The 15,439-nt window shown below is 39.0% G+C and overlaps 1 protein-coding gene across 1 annotated transcript; it reads right to left on the bottom strand.

Annotated features, from left to right (window-relative positions):
* Positions 1-169: 169 nt before the first annotated feature.
* On the bottom strand, positions 170-13,130 carry LOC117297585 (coiled-coil domain-containing protein 61-like). Its single transcript, XM_033780694.1, has 16 exons — positions 13,036-13,130; positions 11,575-11,806; positions 11,051-11,133; positions 10,042-10,202; positions 7,939-8,044; positions 7,698-7,744; positions 6,751-6,967; positions 5,866-5,945; positions 4,898-5,121; positions 4,249-4,327; positions 3,518-3,615; positions 2,747-2,864; positions 2,247-2,310; positions 1,859-1,896; positions 1,055-1,161; positions 170-616 (listed from the first exon to the last, which is right to left on the bottom strand). Exons 2-16 carry the CDS (start codon positions 11,741-11,743, stop codon positions 525-527), a joined length of 1,683 nt encoding a protein of 560 aa, XP_033636585.1. The 5' UTR covers positions 11,744-11,806; positions 13,036-13,130; the 3' UTR covers positions 170-524.
* Positions 13,131-15,439: the final 2,309 nt, after the last annotated feature.

Here is a 15,439-nt window from a genome sequence, read left to right on the forward strand (position 1 = left end):
TCACACCGGTGCCCATAAGCCTTTTTGAGATATGTGACCACAATGCTACAACACTGTAAAGTTGTGGTAAATTTGTGCGTATTGACCATTGAAATAGAACGTATGTTATTCAGGCGACGCAGCGTTTACACGTAAACCTAATGACCACCAACATGGTGAGCGTGGCATCAGTCGCAGCGTGTGACGCGCGCGTATCACGTCCGCCATACCCAAAAAGGCTTATTTGTACTTCTGGATGAAGAGAAGCAATTATGATAAAGTGCCTTGCTAAAGAACATAAGTGTCGCGACTGACAGGCCAGGATTCGAACTTGCATTCTGTAAATTACAGAACCTGGGTTCATCCCCGTAGACTGTGCTCTGCCACGCCACCCCACTCACTGTGTCAGTGTACTATAGTAAGACCATCACAATCTTTATTTTTCGAAAACCGAATCTCTGGGACATAACCACCTGAGAGATGAACTTTTTGCAGAAACCAGTCCAGATAGCAAGATACAAACTGCGCTACGACTCATAGGCTGATCACTGGGGGATGTTACTCATGAACTTCTGAAGTGCGTTGAGACGAGCGTCAATCTCAGTCATTTCTGATGAGCGGTTGTACATGGATTGATCTGAATGAAACAAAAAAGCAACATGAAAACAAGATCACTATAGGACACACAATCATGCGTTTCACATGTGCACCACACTCACATTTCACACAACTTATTGCACGACTGACGACTGGTTAGTGAACAATACGGCTGCTATAAAAAATGTTTGAAAAGCACTGTTAACAAATTACTCATGCTCATGTCGTGCAGAGAATACAGTGCTTACTTCTACCTCATTACTTGGCAGGATTCATAAGTTAGGACATAAAAGCAAAGGAGCAATGACACAAATGCTCAAGGACACAAATGCCGGGCCTGAGATTCGAACCCACATCGTGATGACTCAGCCACAACAAGTTGAACTTGGTTTGCTAGATCACACATCAGTGTATGGTAAACCCCCCAAATATACAAATGTTGACGCGGTTCTTTATTGTTACAGGCTGAGATGCATACCTCTGTCTACTCCATAGTCGTATAGATCCTTTTGCCTGATCTTAGCTTGATTAGTTACTCGTTGGGCTCTGTCAGGATCATGGAGTGGATCAGGCGTACTCATCATCGTACTAAGTAGTTAAGGTAGAACCATTTACTGCGTTGCATTTAGTGGTTAATAATAATGATAATGGATATTTTACGTAGTGGGGGTATCCGCCAATTATGACGCTCATAACGCATGAACTGGGCCATTTAGTTCATTCCTTAAACCATCTCTGCTCTCTGGCGAGTGTACAGCCTGTATGGCATAGGGAGGCTTTGCCACCAAGCAAGTAGTGCACCAAGCTAAAACAGTCACGAGAACATCTACCTTCACAGGTACCCATATGCTCCTAGGTGAATATAAGCAAATATAATTGAGTGTCTTGCTCAAGAACACAGGTGTCATAGCCTAGATTTGAACCCCCACCCTGATGACTTGGCCAACATGGCCCAATTACATACAGCCGCTTAAAGCACAAAATATGGCCTAAACATCTTTCTGCTAAGCAGAAATGAGCAGCATACCAGCCATAAATAGTATATGTGACATCGTAGTTTGGTTAGTAACCTTATTCTGGTAAGCATAATTTTGTTGTGCTTGGCATCATTTTGTGCTTAAGTAGCTATATGAAAACAAAAACAAAAAACTTTGCACAGTGCTTTTCGGTTTTCATTTTGGCAGCTTTTAATTGTTTTTCTAGAGGAATTCTGCTGAAAAATTTTGTACACTGTAAGGTGATGTCACTGAAAGAGTTATAAGTGAACCTGTTAAAAGGATATCTTTTGGGCTTGCCTGCTGGTGCAGCTCTCCTGTATGGCTGTGAAAGGAAATCAAAACATGTTCAATAAACAGTTGGTGATCAATGGTGAAGTCTAATAAGTAGGGCTTGAATTTGGGTGGGAGGGAACTACAAGATTGCAACAAGGGCCAAGGCTTGAAGCTCAAAATATTTACTGGACCAGAATTTTGTGTACAAAACCATGGAATTGAAATGAGAAAACAAGAGGAAATCAGCAATTCAGCTGAGAAATTGCATGCCTGGTGAAAGTACAATTTGAAATGGTTTTCTTAGAAATTTTGATTTGCACATTAAATTGCACATTCACCCATCATGGCAAAAGATTTAGGTCAGAGATTGACAAAGTTATTGAAATACAAAAAACTCACTATTGTTGGGTTATCCCAGGCAGTAGACGCAGTCCTGCGTTGCTTTCTTACATTGTTAAGTACTCTACAGATAGAGGAGAAAAAAAAAAAAAACATTCTCAATTCAAATTCTACTTCTGATTAGCAACTCACCCATGCTATTACTCCAATGACCAAGTGCCACTCTATATATCAAGCAAACGAAACAGCAAAAGGTTCAACGCCATCAATGGCAGCCACCATCAAACTGCTGTTTTTAGATAAGATATCCATTACAAATATCTGGGGCTTATGAAATTAGCAAAGACCCAAAAACCATCACAATGTACAAGTGTTTATTGATGACACAGATGAAAAAACTAAAATATTAGTGCAAAATCAAAAACACTAAAATCACTTCACATATAGTGTTCTTAAAATAGCTAATAGCTACAAGAGAGAAGGGTAAACAAAATGTTATGTCCAAAGAAACCACAGAAAGTTCAAGTACAAAAAGAAGTTAATTCACTTTCAAGGATCACCTTTTTCTCTTCTGTGAGGAATCGGAGAGAACATCGATGTCACTCAATCCACTCGTTGAGACTCGACTGCCGCGACTTCCAACTGATGAGTTACTCCTGGACCGAGGTCTTGAGTAAGCTTTCAAGAATTATTTGAAAAGGATCAGAGATTATTCTAATGAAACTCACAGGTAGCCTGAGTGTGAAGTTTGCAGTAGCCGCAGGAGACAATGAGGATACTCATGTGGTTATAATGGACTTGCCTTATTCTGATAATGATCAAAAGATTTTAAAATTCAACATTTTGGTTGTTGCAACCAGAATTGTAAATACATGTTATCATATTGTATATTTAAAAAAAACAGACTGCTAAGATTATATTAGGGTTAGTACTCAGTTGGTAGAGTCCCAGGTTCCACTCTGGTCAAATTTTCTTTGTTCAACCTGAATAGGTCTTAATACCCAGTCAGTTTCCCTTGTGGTTTATTACTTGGTATTTGAAATAAAAAGTTGCAACCCTCGTAATATTACTGCTGCTTCCCAGGTTGTATCGTAAACTTTGGTGTAACCCCTGGCTATAGGGCAGTTACAGAATGAATGGCTTTAGACTGGCACAAAATATGGAGACCACCACCCTGCACCAACATATAGGGCTAGATAGCTCAGTTGGTAGCTGATCGGAACTTTCATCTGGAGGTCCAAAATTATTTAAAACATAATCAGTCGGTTGCCTTTGGGGTTTATTACTATATATTCCATACACAAAGCCCAAGTCTGCTTAGCTTTAGGTACCTGGGTAAGATGGTGATGGCCTTGTTCTCGGTCTTCCTCTCTCCTGGGAACGAGGTGGCTGTGACCCAGATGATAATGTTCGACTTCTCCTTCTCTCCCTACAAATGGGATAACAGCAGAGAAATAAGAGGCTGAACAAACAGCTGTGAGATTAGTTGCAGACAGATCAGCATAAGCCTTTTTGAGGTGTGGCGGACATACAATGTTTTACGCGCGCGCCTCAAACGGGGGCAACTCATAGATATAGAACATAATACCTAGATCGGCCACACGTAAATACGCGCCATAAGCCGCAGTAGTGTTGTAGCATTGTGTCCGCCATATCTCGAAAAGGCTTATAGCAATATGTGGCTGGCAGTTAGGCTAAGAGATTAGTGGCTGACTGACCAGCAGAGAGATTACTGACTGGCAGAAAAGTAGACAGACTAGTGGCTGATAGAACAACATAGCGATAAGTGGCTGGCAGAACAGCTGTGAGATAAGTGACTGAGACTGATGTGGCTGACGGAACAGCAGAGAAATTAGATAGAGGCCGATTTTATTGCAGAGAGATTTGTGGCTGACCAAGGTACAGACCAAGGTACAGAGATGATATAATGTTTTCTCTTTTTACAGTTAATAATTTAACTTCTTGTTCAGAAAAACACTACAAGAGAAACCACAAGTTCCATTAATTGATTTAGATAAGGGTCACAGAATTCAAGAATGTACAGACAGGTTATGTGACAAACCTCCTTGTTTTGGCTTCATCTTGCCTCCGTTTCTTCTCCTGTGTGTACGCTGTGGGGTCAAATCGGGGAACTCTTGCACCTGTCATGAAATAAAACAACAAAATACCACATCAGATTCCTAAAAGATAAGATAAAGAAGTATAATTTGCTGTCCTAAGATACACCGATGAAGGCAAGCAACATCCGGTTGACAGTGAAGCAATTACTCTTTTGCCTGATTTTAGCTGTACACTGCCGTGTGTTAGAATTTGAACTGCCTCTAGCTACTGGCCAATCTTGGGGTCTAGTGCTAAGACATCTGCTCTGGAATGGCAACTGTTGTGGGTTCAAATTAAAACTGAGTAAAATGCCAGTGAATTTTTTCACAGGACTCTGGAAAATATTGAATATACAGTCCTGTCTATACATCGGTATATGGGTGAAACAAAAAGATTTTTTTTTTTTCTCAATGCAAAATTGGCCGCTAAGCAGCTTTATCTGGGCCAAACTTCATAAAGCCTGTAAGCAGAAACACATTCAAAACTTCCATGAACTTTGCATTATTGTGATTGGTGCCCACTAATTTGTTGCTTAGCAAATACATTTTCTAAGCAGTATTTTCAGCTGATCAGCTTTATAAATATTGGGCGATAATCTGCAACAGTTCTACCTGCAGGTGATGGTGACCGGCTCCCGACTGAGGAGACAGATGGAGGCCTCCTCCGATCTCTTGAAGTTGACCGCTCCCTGCTGACCATTCTAGCCCTCTCCCGACTTGCATCTCTGGCGTTGGCCAAGCGAGCCCTCTCCTGGGTGGATATGGAACGTCTGGAGGTGGACCGCTGGGAGACGGGAAGTGGTAAAGAGGGGGACCTACTAACTCGTCGTGATGAGCTGTTAGGAAATGATTATCATAGTCATTTATTCACTGGTTTGGATAGGTTGCATTTTTAAGTGTGATTTAAAGGGACACATTGCTTTTGGATTTGGCGCTTTTGGCTGTAAAATCGTTTGTTATGAAATGAAAGTGGTTGGAAAGATGATTTAAAAGTGAATATAAGGATTCACACATATTTCCCATGAAATTGTGTGGTATTCCTTATACTTTGTGAACGAGTCCGCACTTTGTGTAGTAACAACTTTGGTTCTACAAAATGGTGAATCTTGTTAGTTCACAAAGTAAAAGGAAAACTACATATTTAAGTAAAAAGTGACTCAAGATGACTGGAGCAGGCTAATACAAACGTTGAGACCAATTAAGAACTCACTCCGTAAGTGAAGTTTAAGGAGAAGTCCCCCTCGATCCACAAAGCAAAAGTAGTAGTCCTGAGAGATTTCCTAACTCCCCCAGGTAGAAGTATTAAGCAGGAAAGTTTCAGATCTAAGTGGTCTCCCAAATTCTGAAATCTTCTCCATTGCAGTAGAATTAGAATAAATAGCAAGACAAGTTCTCAAAGAACAAATTCCCTCATGGTAGATATAATTGATACACATAGTGTTACCTCAAAACTTTGTACACATTGATTGATACCTCACCATGCAATTCCTGAAAACCCATACATACAAGCAAGCTGAACAAAATATAATAAATGATAAGTGGTCTTTGATCTCTGTCTGGTTCCTAGCTTCTTCAATGACCTTTTAATGACGGCAAGTTCGTTGATCAGACTCTTGACCCGTACCCTCAGATTTCTCTCACTGGCACGTAACTCCTCTACCTAAAAACAAAGATATTTGCAAAATATAAACGTCATTTTTTATTTGTATACTAAAAAAATAATGATGTTATAAACAAAAAGAGTGGAAAACCATGCAAAACGTTCAGTAATGTCCTTAATTAAGCTGTTGCATTTTTTGTCTCGGTTTTCAGATACAGTTTTCTCGCATATGACTTAATTTCAGTTCACAGAACAAAATGGTTCTTGTATGAACTTTATAATCTGTGTATTTGATCCTTACTAATTCTATATAATACATTTAAAGACACTGGACACTATTGGTAATTGTCAAAGACCAGTCTTCTCACTTGGTATATCTCAACATATGCATAAAATAACAAACCTGGGAAAATATGAGCTCATATGGTCATCGAAGTTGCGAGATAACTATGAAAGAAAAAACACCCTTGTCACACGAAGTTGTGTGCTTTCAGATGTTTGATTTCGGGACCTCAAATTCTAAATCTGAGGTCTCTAAATCAAATTCGTGGAAAATTACTTCTTTCTCGAAAACTACGCCACTTCAGAGGGTGCCGTTTCTCAAAATGTTTTATAGCATCAACCTCTCCCCATTACTCATTGCCAAGTAAGGTTATATGATAATAATTATTTTGAATAATAACCAATAGTGTCCACTGCCTTTAAGCAGAATTGTAATGTTAAAAAACATTAAGGTACATTAAGGATAAAGGAACAAACATGAAAAAAAAAAACACTTCTGGAGAGGGAGCTGACATGCAAAGTCGCCGCATTTGAAACCAGACTAAATATCTCTAAAATGTGGTTTAAATAAATTGTAAATTACCTCCTCCATAAGATTCTTATAGTCTTGATTCCTTTTACTTGACGACCGTTGAAACTTCCTTCTCTCATTCATCAATTCCTCCTCAAGGTTTCTGACCACAGTCTTCAAGATGCGGACCTCTTTAACTGCAGTTCCTTTGGACGTGTTCTTGACCTCTCGCCGGTACTGTAAGAACTCATCGTCAAGGTTCTGTTTCTCTTTTAGGAGATCTTCATAACTTTAGAGATGATAAAACAAAAGATGGATGTTATTAGGGGATTCAATTCATATAAAGTATTAAGCGGCATTTTTAATGACTTTCTATCCAGTGGCATAACTAAACATTTGTATATTTTGGGTCTAGGTTTATTTTTTTTAGGAGGGGTGGGGGAGCTATTAAATGTTTTGAATTGTAACTTTTCTGATGGATCATTCTCTACTTCTGGTTAAGAAACCGTAAAAAACACTTATTTTGCGGTGTAACTCAGAGGCCTGAAAAACCTGTGAGGAGAAAATTATGGGGAAACCCTTTATTTGATATTGATTTGCTTTTTGTGCGGTAAGCATCTCACGTGGGATTTCAACCAACGACCCAGATATTCTAGCGCAAATGTCTTAACCATTAGACCATTGAGCATGTCCTGTGACAAAAGGCCAGTTTAAGTTTATGCACTAAGCAGTGGGTACCACTATAGACATAATAATTGAGGAAAATAATTAAATATAAAACCCATGTTGAAGTCTTTTGCCAAAGGTGAGATTCGAACACCATGGTAAAAGCCAGAAAACCAGTAGCTATCCTGCTACTCTGTACCCCCATTCTCTGTTGATAAAAACCAGCTAACTCTCAAACAAACTTCCTGAAAGCTACAACAGAAAAAAAGCAAGTGTTTGATTGGGGACGCTAACCACAGACTATAGCCCTTTTTTTTTAAACAAAGCTATAAAACTGTTAGCGCAAAACTCACTCTTTTTTCAGTCTCTGAAGCTCGTTACTCCTGAAATCTGAATGCACCTGTAATGTAAGATAGAGGGTTGTGTCATCACTTTGCAGGACTAATTATTCATTCCTATTTATCGAGTTGGGCATAGGTTCAACTGTAAATTACGTCACAATTTACAATTTTATCACACGTTGCTGCTGTAGCAGAGATGTCAATTTGTTCCGGTCAAAAAAATGCAAAAAAACACTAAGATTGTTCAACTGACCTGTGACTGCATTTTTCTTATTTCCTTCTTGAGTTCTCTGACTGTATCTTGTAGAGCTACAGGGTCTGGCTTGCCTTGGTAAGGCAGGGGTAATGGATAGTGTATCCTGTAAAACAACAAATAGAAAAACACTAACAATAACATTTTGTGAGGTAAATTTATTTAAAGGAACACGTTGCCTTGGATTGTCGAGTTGGTCTTTGAAAAGCATTTGTAACCGGTTTGTTTCAAAATTCATTAGAAATATATTTTAAAAGTAGAATACAATCATCCACAAACACGGTCGGCCAATTATGGGAGTCAAATTTTTGACTCCCATAAATGGCCGACCGTGTTAGTTCGCAAAGTACAAGGAAAACCACGCAATTTCGAGGCAAATGTGTGTGGATCATTGTATTCTACTTTTAAAATATCTTTCTAATCATATGCATTTCTTAACAAACGGTTACAAACACTTGTCATAGACCAACTCGACCGATCCAAGGCAACGTGTTCCTTTAACAACTGTACATGTTTCTAAATAACTAGCCTTGCTGCATTGGTAGCCCTTACTTCACTTGTGAACAAAACTATTAAACAAAATATTTTAGCAAAACCAAACAAATCTGAAAAATCTCTTCAAAACAAAAGTTTTTGACAAAAGCTTGATCAACAATACAAGTTCCATAAAACAATTGCTACACACAAACACAATCATGCTCAGCAGAAACATGGTACCATCCAAAAATGCCTTAGAGTTTACATTTTAAAATTTGAGTGGTGCCCCACTCATTTATTGCAAAGAGATTTGCTGAGCAGAAATGTTTGTATGTTTAAACAGCCTTATGAAAATGGGATCACATGAGGGCCATTCAAAGCTCTGTCCAAGTGGTCGTGCTAGCTAGTTGATTGCTTCGGTATGCTTTTGTCAAATACACTGACTCCAAATTTCTTCACATTACAAATTCCATACCAATAACAATATATAGATCCCTTGCATTGGTTGCATTGTTGATGAAACTTGCAAGCGTAAAGACTACCATTGGCTGAGAGTTGTGCGCAGTGCATACACAAGTGCACCTTTCAGTTGTTTGTTATCAAAGACGGCGGTGCGATCAGTGACGTTATGTGCAATAAAATACATATGGACCAGTGGAAAGGCTGACAAGCTATCTGGTCTTGCTGGCTATGTCACTGAAAACATATAAAGACACTGGACACTATTGGTAATTGTCAAAGACCAGTCTTCTCACTTGGTGTATCTCAACATATGCATAAAATAACAAACCTATGAAAATTTCAGCTCAATTGGTCCTTGAAGTTGCGAGATAAAAATGAAAGGAAAAAACACCCTTGTCACACGAAGTTGTGTGCTTACAGATGCCTGATTTCGAGACCTCAAAATCTAACTTTGAGGTCTCAAAACCAAATTCGTGGGAAGTTACTTCTTTCTCGAAAACTATGTCACTTCAGTTGTTTTATATTATAACACCCCTTGCAAGTATTCTGCCTGCTCATTGGTTTAGAGCGCGTCACATGACATGTCTTAGTTTTGCTAGACGACAGCCGTGTGATAGTGCGTTGGTTTGCCATGCGCTAGTCTGAAGACTAGCACACGGCGTGCAGTACCCGGACGTCCGTTGCGTGTACGAGGATGATAAATTAATAGTCTGTAACCATTTCGGATTGCACGACACGACATGCAGCACAGTAAAAGTGTTTGCAATCTGTATTCGCGTCGTCCGTGGATTGTAGCATTCAGGTCTGTAACTTAATAATAATAGTACAGTATTTAGAAATGTTTGGGGTGTTATAAAACAAATATCGACTGCTTTTACTCGTGCAATGGTTAAAAACTATGACTCCCTCGGTGATCCCCGTAGCTTTCTATTTTCCCTCGGCTTCGCCTCGGGAAAATAGAATGCTCCCGGGGATCACCTCGGGAGTCATAGTTTTAACCATAGCACTCGAAGCAGTCAATATTTGTATACTTTCAACCTCTCCCCTTTACTTGTTACCAAGTAAGGTTTTATTCTAATAATCGTTTTGAGTAATAACCAATAGTGTCCACTGCCTTTAAGGGTAAACCTAGCCTTTAAGATTAATCTACTCATCTTATCTTACCTGTCAAACTCCACTGTATATGTAACAATCAGATACCGCTTGGCACTCAGAGCAGCCTTCTGAGCTCCTGGTATATTGCTTCTTGTCACACCCGCTTTCCTGCTCCTCAGTGTCTCCAGGTCAGAATAGGTCAACAGGTCAAGGGTCACTGAGTCACTTGACTGTTCAGATAAATAATTGGGACAAGCTATGTCAGATTTTTTGCCCCAAACATTAAAAAATAGATTTTTTTTTTAGTGAATGGTATTTCAAAGAGTATCACCCGCTCTAAATAAAAAAAAATTAACTTTTACTTTTAATGGTCAGGAACCATGACAAAAAATTAAAACGTTTCTTATAAAACACATAAGAAATGGTCACGTGATATATTGTCGGGATCTTTACAAAAACTAATTTAGAGCACTTTATTTCACTGCTACTAATAATTGGCAGACTTATTCGAGCAATGGCTCAACCGAAAGCTTGTAACTTTCTCGACCCCCATCAAAATACCTATTGAATTTTAAATCAAAATTTTAGGGTCAAATCGGCCAAAAATCTGACATAGCATCTTTAAAACAATGCCAGATTATCACATGAGAAAAATAGACAAACCTGAATGATTACATTAAGTGCCGCCACTACTTTAAAGGCATTAGTCTGTCCTATGAGCCTAGCATTTATTTCTTTATTCCAAACAGGTATCCTTAACCAATGACGTTCATTTGGCCCATGGGAGGGCATACGGTCCACCTGGTCCATTTATATGGGAACAGGCTGTCTACAGTTGTTTTTCCCCCTACTGTGGACCCCCATTTCAAATCCCAAACTTGAACCTCTCATGTACTCTGGGTTTTCACTCCCTATACCTCCTTGCCTTGAGGTTTTCGCAATTGGGGTTTTCCTCCCTCATCTAAAAATGAAAATTTCCTCTAATTTTCCTTTCATCCCTGTTTTGGCCCTAACTGTGCTGTTGGATGGTAGTAAAAACAAAAATAAAATATATCCATAAAGAGATTTTCAACTACACCTTCTTGATGGCAGACTCCAACATACTGGTGAATATTGAGAACTGCTTGAAGTTGCCAGTCTTGTGGGTCAAGTCTTCAATATCTAAGGAAATTGTGACAAAACGGTTAAACAATTAGCTTAAAAAGAGAAAGTATACGACTGGTAACTACTCTTAAAATGAAAGGCAATAAAAACTTGCTTGGTTAGAAGTACAACAGTGTGCAGGTTGTAAGAGTCAATTTAATAAAAAAGTAATGTGGTTATAATGGAAAAAAGATCAGTTTTTATCCCCTCAAGTTGAATTTGAGTAATGTTACTTTCAAAAAGGAAGATGGACTTCTTTGAAAACCACCTCACATTTTTAAGACCCATCTTTTAACTTAATTGTTGTTAGTTTGTATTTGTCTTTTGTTTTGACTGCTTTGTATCTGTATCTGTGGATTTTTAACTGTCCAGTGCTTTTTTATGTCTATGTGACATGGAAAGCATTTTTTATAAACAAATGTTTTTTGTTGTTTTTTTTGTTTGTTATTATTTACTCACAAGCAGCATCAAATGTCCCCCTCCACTGGTCAGTAGTCAGTCTGTCTTCAACCTCAGTGGTCACTGTGTTCTGGTCATCATCCAACCACATACTGACCACATAGTCCATGCCACGGAATGTGTATGAACCCGTCACAGTGGGTAGATTGTCCTCTTCCTCTGCACCCATTCTTAATTATGGTGAATCAATGGGACAGCTTATGAAGTCCTGTTAATATTGGGATTAAATTCTCTAGATAGAAATAGAAAGAACAAACTGTCTGAGATAGAAAGAGCAATATTGCAGTTTTATTACAGTATGCAGTCTTCTTGTTCTGCATAGGGCCTACGTTTCTGTATACAATCTGCATCACTAACATGCACTACACGTAGAGCACTAATCGTTCGCAGACATTTCACTGAAATTTTGATCATAAGTGACATTTTGGTCAGTCTCTACTCTGTGGTAACTTTTTGAGGTTTTTTTTTTCTTCAAAATACTATCACAACTATATTTTCATTGTTCTAATTTTATTCAACATATCAAGATTGTGAATATCAAATTTGTGATCTTATTTTAGAATGTATAATATTAAAAGTACATGTAATGATTGTTGAAAGCGGTAACAATTGCAGGGCTAAGCCTAAGCAGTCAAATATATAGAGTAGACTGATTGAAGAGACTTTATTGTTATTTTTAACTAATATTATTTAATTGGTCCTATTATTAACTTACTTGAATTGCTTGGTAATTTTTATTAAAAAGATGAAATTTGTTATAAATAAGTCAGAAAACTGATATGATACAGAAATTCAAGTGTAACTTTGCATTTTGTAGCGCAACATATTGTTTCTACTCCTAACCCTAGAACTTAGACTATATGAGGTTCGTTCAGCTACCGTATCATAATAGTCATACTCATAGATAGCGGAACGAACCTCATTCTCATACTACACTGTACTAGTTCTAGGTAGGTTGTGATAACGTAACGTAACCCTCATCTGCTTCGCTGATTGGGAGGAGTGTTATGTTATCGCAACCTTATAGCTCCATGTCGGAACTAAGTTCTAGGAGTACATTGTTTCAATATTTACAATAATATACATGTCAACCAAGCTGATCAGCTGAAATGATGTCCAGTCATGTTCTTAATCTTATCTTAGAGATAGAATATAATTATTAAATATAAGATTTATAGTTTCTAGAAGTAGCGCAATAGCAGATAGCGCAACACTCTGAAAGGACCCCCCCAACCCCTCCCCCACAAACACTTGAAGAATAAAATTGATTTGGGAATGGGAAAATTGAGTGAGGCACTTTTTACGTTGTTGCAGGAAACTTCAAAGTTCAAAATCAAACTTAATTGTAAACAAACACAAAACCAAAAACTTGTCACTCCAGGTCAGCAGAGAGGTGAGACTCATATTTAGATCCATATCTCATCACGATTTAAAAAAGAAACAGCTGATAACGTAACTTACAATGCAATGTCAATACTCAATATCGAGTTAAGAGTAGGCCAAAGACGTGTGGAAAAATATCATTCGTAGTCCCACGATATCAGCAGAACTTGCACTTTTTGTTGCAGCAGTCAGTTTAAAAAAACGCGCACCACAAAATAAAAGTAAACCTTACCACGCCCTCAAGCGACAGCAAATACACCTACGGAAGCCAAGAAAGACCATTCTACGTGTTTTTACTGAGTGCTTGCCGAGTTTGCCGAGTGACTTTGTATCAGCTTCTACATGTACATGTATTACTAATAGACTATAATAAAAATACATATAGTTTTTGTAGGTAGACCTAATAAATTAGTTCAACTTAGGATTTATAGCCTAAGTTGAACTAATTTATTCAATGGTATCGATCCTATAGCATACCATCTCGAAGGCGTGTTCATCATGATATTCCTTGATGTCATTAAAGGGCTAGTCATTTTGCAGGCAAAATATCGAATGGTTAATTGTTGAAAAGAAAAGAAAAACAATCCCACAAAGGGAGATTAACGAACGTTTACTATAGACTTAAAAAATAGTTTGTCCATGGCACTGACGTCACACGCGGCTTGGGAGTCAAACATTATTGTTGCAAGATAATTATGGTCGGCGACTCCCAAAAATGGCGCAACCAAGTAACAATAGACCATTGATCTCTTTATATTGTCAATACAATAGAGATTAATGTAGTAGATGCACTGAGTCTGGTGCCCTCGCCAGCCAAGAGGTACGTCAGCATGAGAGGGTTGGTCAGCGTCGCGTGTTCGCCGCAACTAGCTACTGAGTCCCTAAGTCACTTCTCGTCACAAGAAGTCAAAACTCATGTAAGTTCTCTAGGCCTATAATTTGTGTGCCCGACATGGGGATGTCTGATGCTTTAACAGTGCCCATTGTTGTTCTAGGGGCCTGGAGTCCATTTCACAAAGAGTGAGGACTTTAGGACTAGTCCTGTAGGGGATAATATTAACTTGCGGCTCGTCCTAAGTTAGGCGTCCTAACTCGAGATAAGACTAGTCTTAACTCTTTGTGAAACTCCACCCCGGCCCTGCTACCATAGAGAGAGCACTCTGGAGAAGTTTATAACTAAGAAAACTTTTATCTAGACTTGTGGACAAGTCGTTAATGGTCCCACGCGGTAGTCGTTGTCACTGCTCTCGCGCGAACTGCCCTGGTTGCCGACTTCTACTCAGCATAGGCTGTGTACAAACCGCTGTCAGCTTGTACAAGTCGTTTATGGGGAGTAGAATTCGGGGCAGCGCGCAGTAGTCGCACAACCAGCAGTTCGCGCGGAGAGCGCCGCTGCAACTCGACTATCTCACCGCGTGGGACAATAAACGACTTGTCCACAAGTCTATCATTATTTTATCAGAAACGAGCCTCCTCTATGTATTTATTAGGGGAAAGGTAAAATGCTCACCTTAAAATTTGCAAAGTTGATTTGAGCTGATGTAAATTCAATGCTGGAATGAAACATTATTTAAAAAAAGAGTTTTTTAAAGCTCGGAGATAAAGCCGTTCCTTCAGCAGGAAGGTCAAGGATGTACTTGTTTGCGTACACACATGTACGGATCAGATATAACTGCAAATCTCCAGCTGAAAGCCACATTAAATGATGCGAGGACAAAGATGGTTATGTACAGGGGCTCAACGGCACTCTCTTTCGTCATGACTGCTGCGAATTATGTGACGTCAGATGTCCAGGCTAGCCAGGGGTGCGTTTTGGCGGTCGTAACCAATAACTGTTTCGGTCATTGGACAGTACTCAACCGAAACAGTTATTTGTTAGGACCGCCAAAACGCGCCTTTGTTTGTACACGTGCTTCCCCCAATCGAGGAGGGAAGTTTAAAGTCACCTTATGGAAGTGGTATTAATTTGTCAAAACAAAGCTTTTGTCACTAGCATGTGTTTTGATGAGTGGAATGTGAATAAACAGTTAACTAAGGTTCTAAAAAATTAGTTCTTATTTTATTTACAAATTTAAGAGTAGGCCCCGACCCGACAGGGCGCTGTTTGTTACGTCAATTGAGGCGCGATATTTGAAGAGAAAATGCTGCAAAGCGCTGAAAAAGACGTCGGACCTGACCACTAGGTACTATTGCTCTTGTGAGTCTGACCAGCCATGCAGACTGACCCCATTGTTTTGCTGCATCCAGCAGCAATACACTTTAATTCAATTCAATTCAAAATTATATTTATTTCCATACTTCATGGAAAAAGAGTACAAACAATGTTTTATATTAGGAATAACCAATAAGCAAAGCTATATAATGAGGGTGGGAGAAACATAAATAGAGTATGGAGGCATCATCTGGAAGCCGAGGCTTATGTAGGAATGCCTGGGGACAGACAATAAACGGGGACAAGAACGAACGGACAGACAAAACGAAC

Source organism: Asterias rubens, chromosome 1 (assembly GCF_902459465.1).
Source record: "Asterias rubens chromosome 1, eAstRub1.3, whole genome shotgun sequence".
NCBI lineage: Eukaryota > Metazoa > Echinodermata > Asteroidea > Forcipulatida > Asteriidae > Asterias > Asterias rubens.

Excerpts from the sequence above, each read along its gene's own strand:
- LOC117297585 (XM_033780694.1), bottom strand. The coding sequence starts at position 11,743 with ATGGGTGCAGAGGAAGAGGACAATCTACCCACTGTGACGGGTTCATAC. Across the intron at positions 6,968-7,697 it reads CTTCAGAGACTGAAAAAAGA|TTATGAAGATCTCCTAAAAG; the intron begins GTGAGTTTTGCG and ends TCATCTCTAAAG. Across the intron at positions 3,616-4,248 it reads GATGAAGCCAAAACAAGGAG|GGAGAGAAGGAGAAGTCGAA; the intron begins GTTTGTCACATA and ends TCCCATTTGTAG.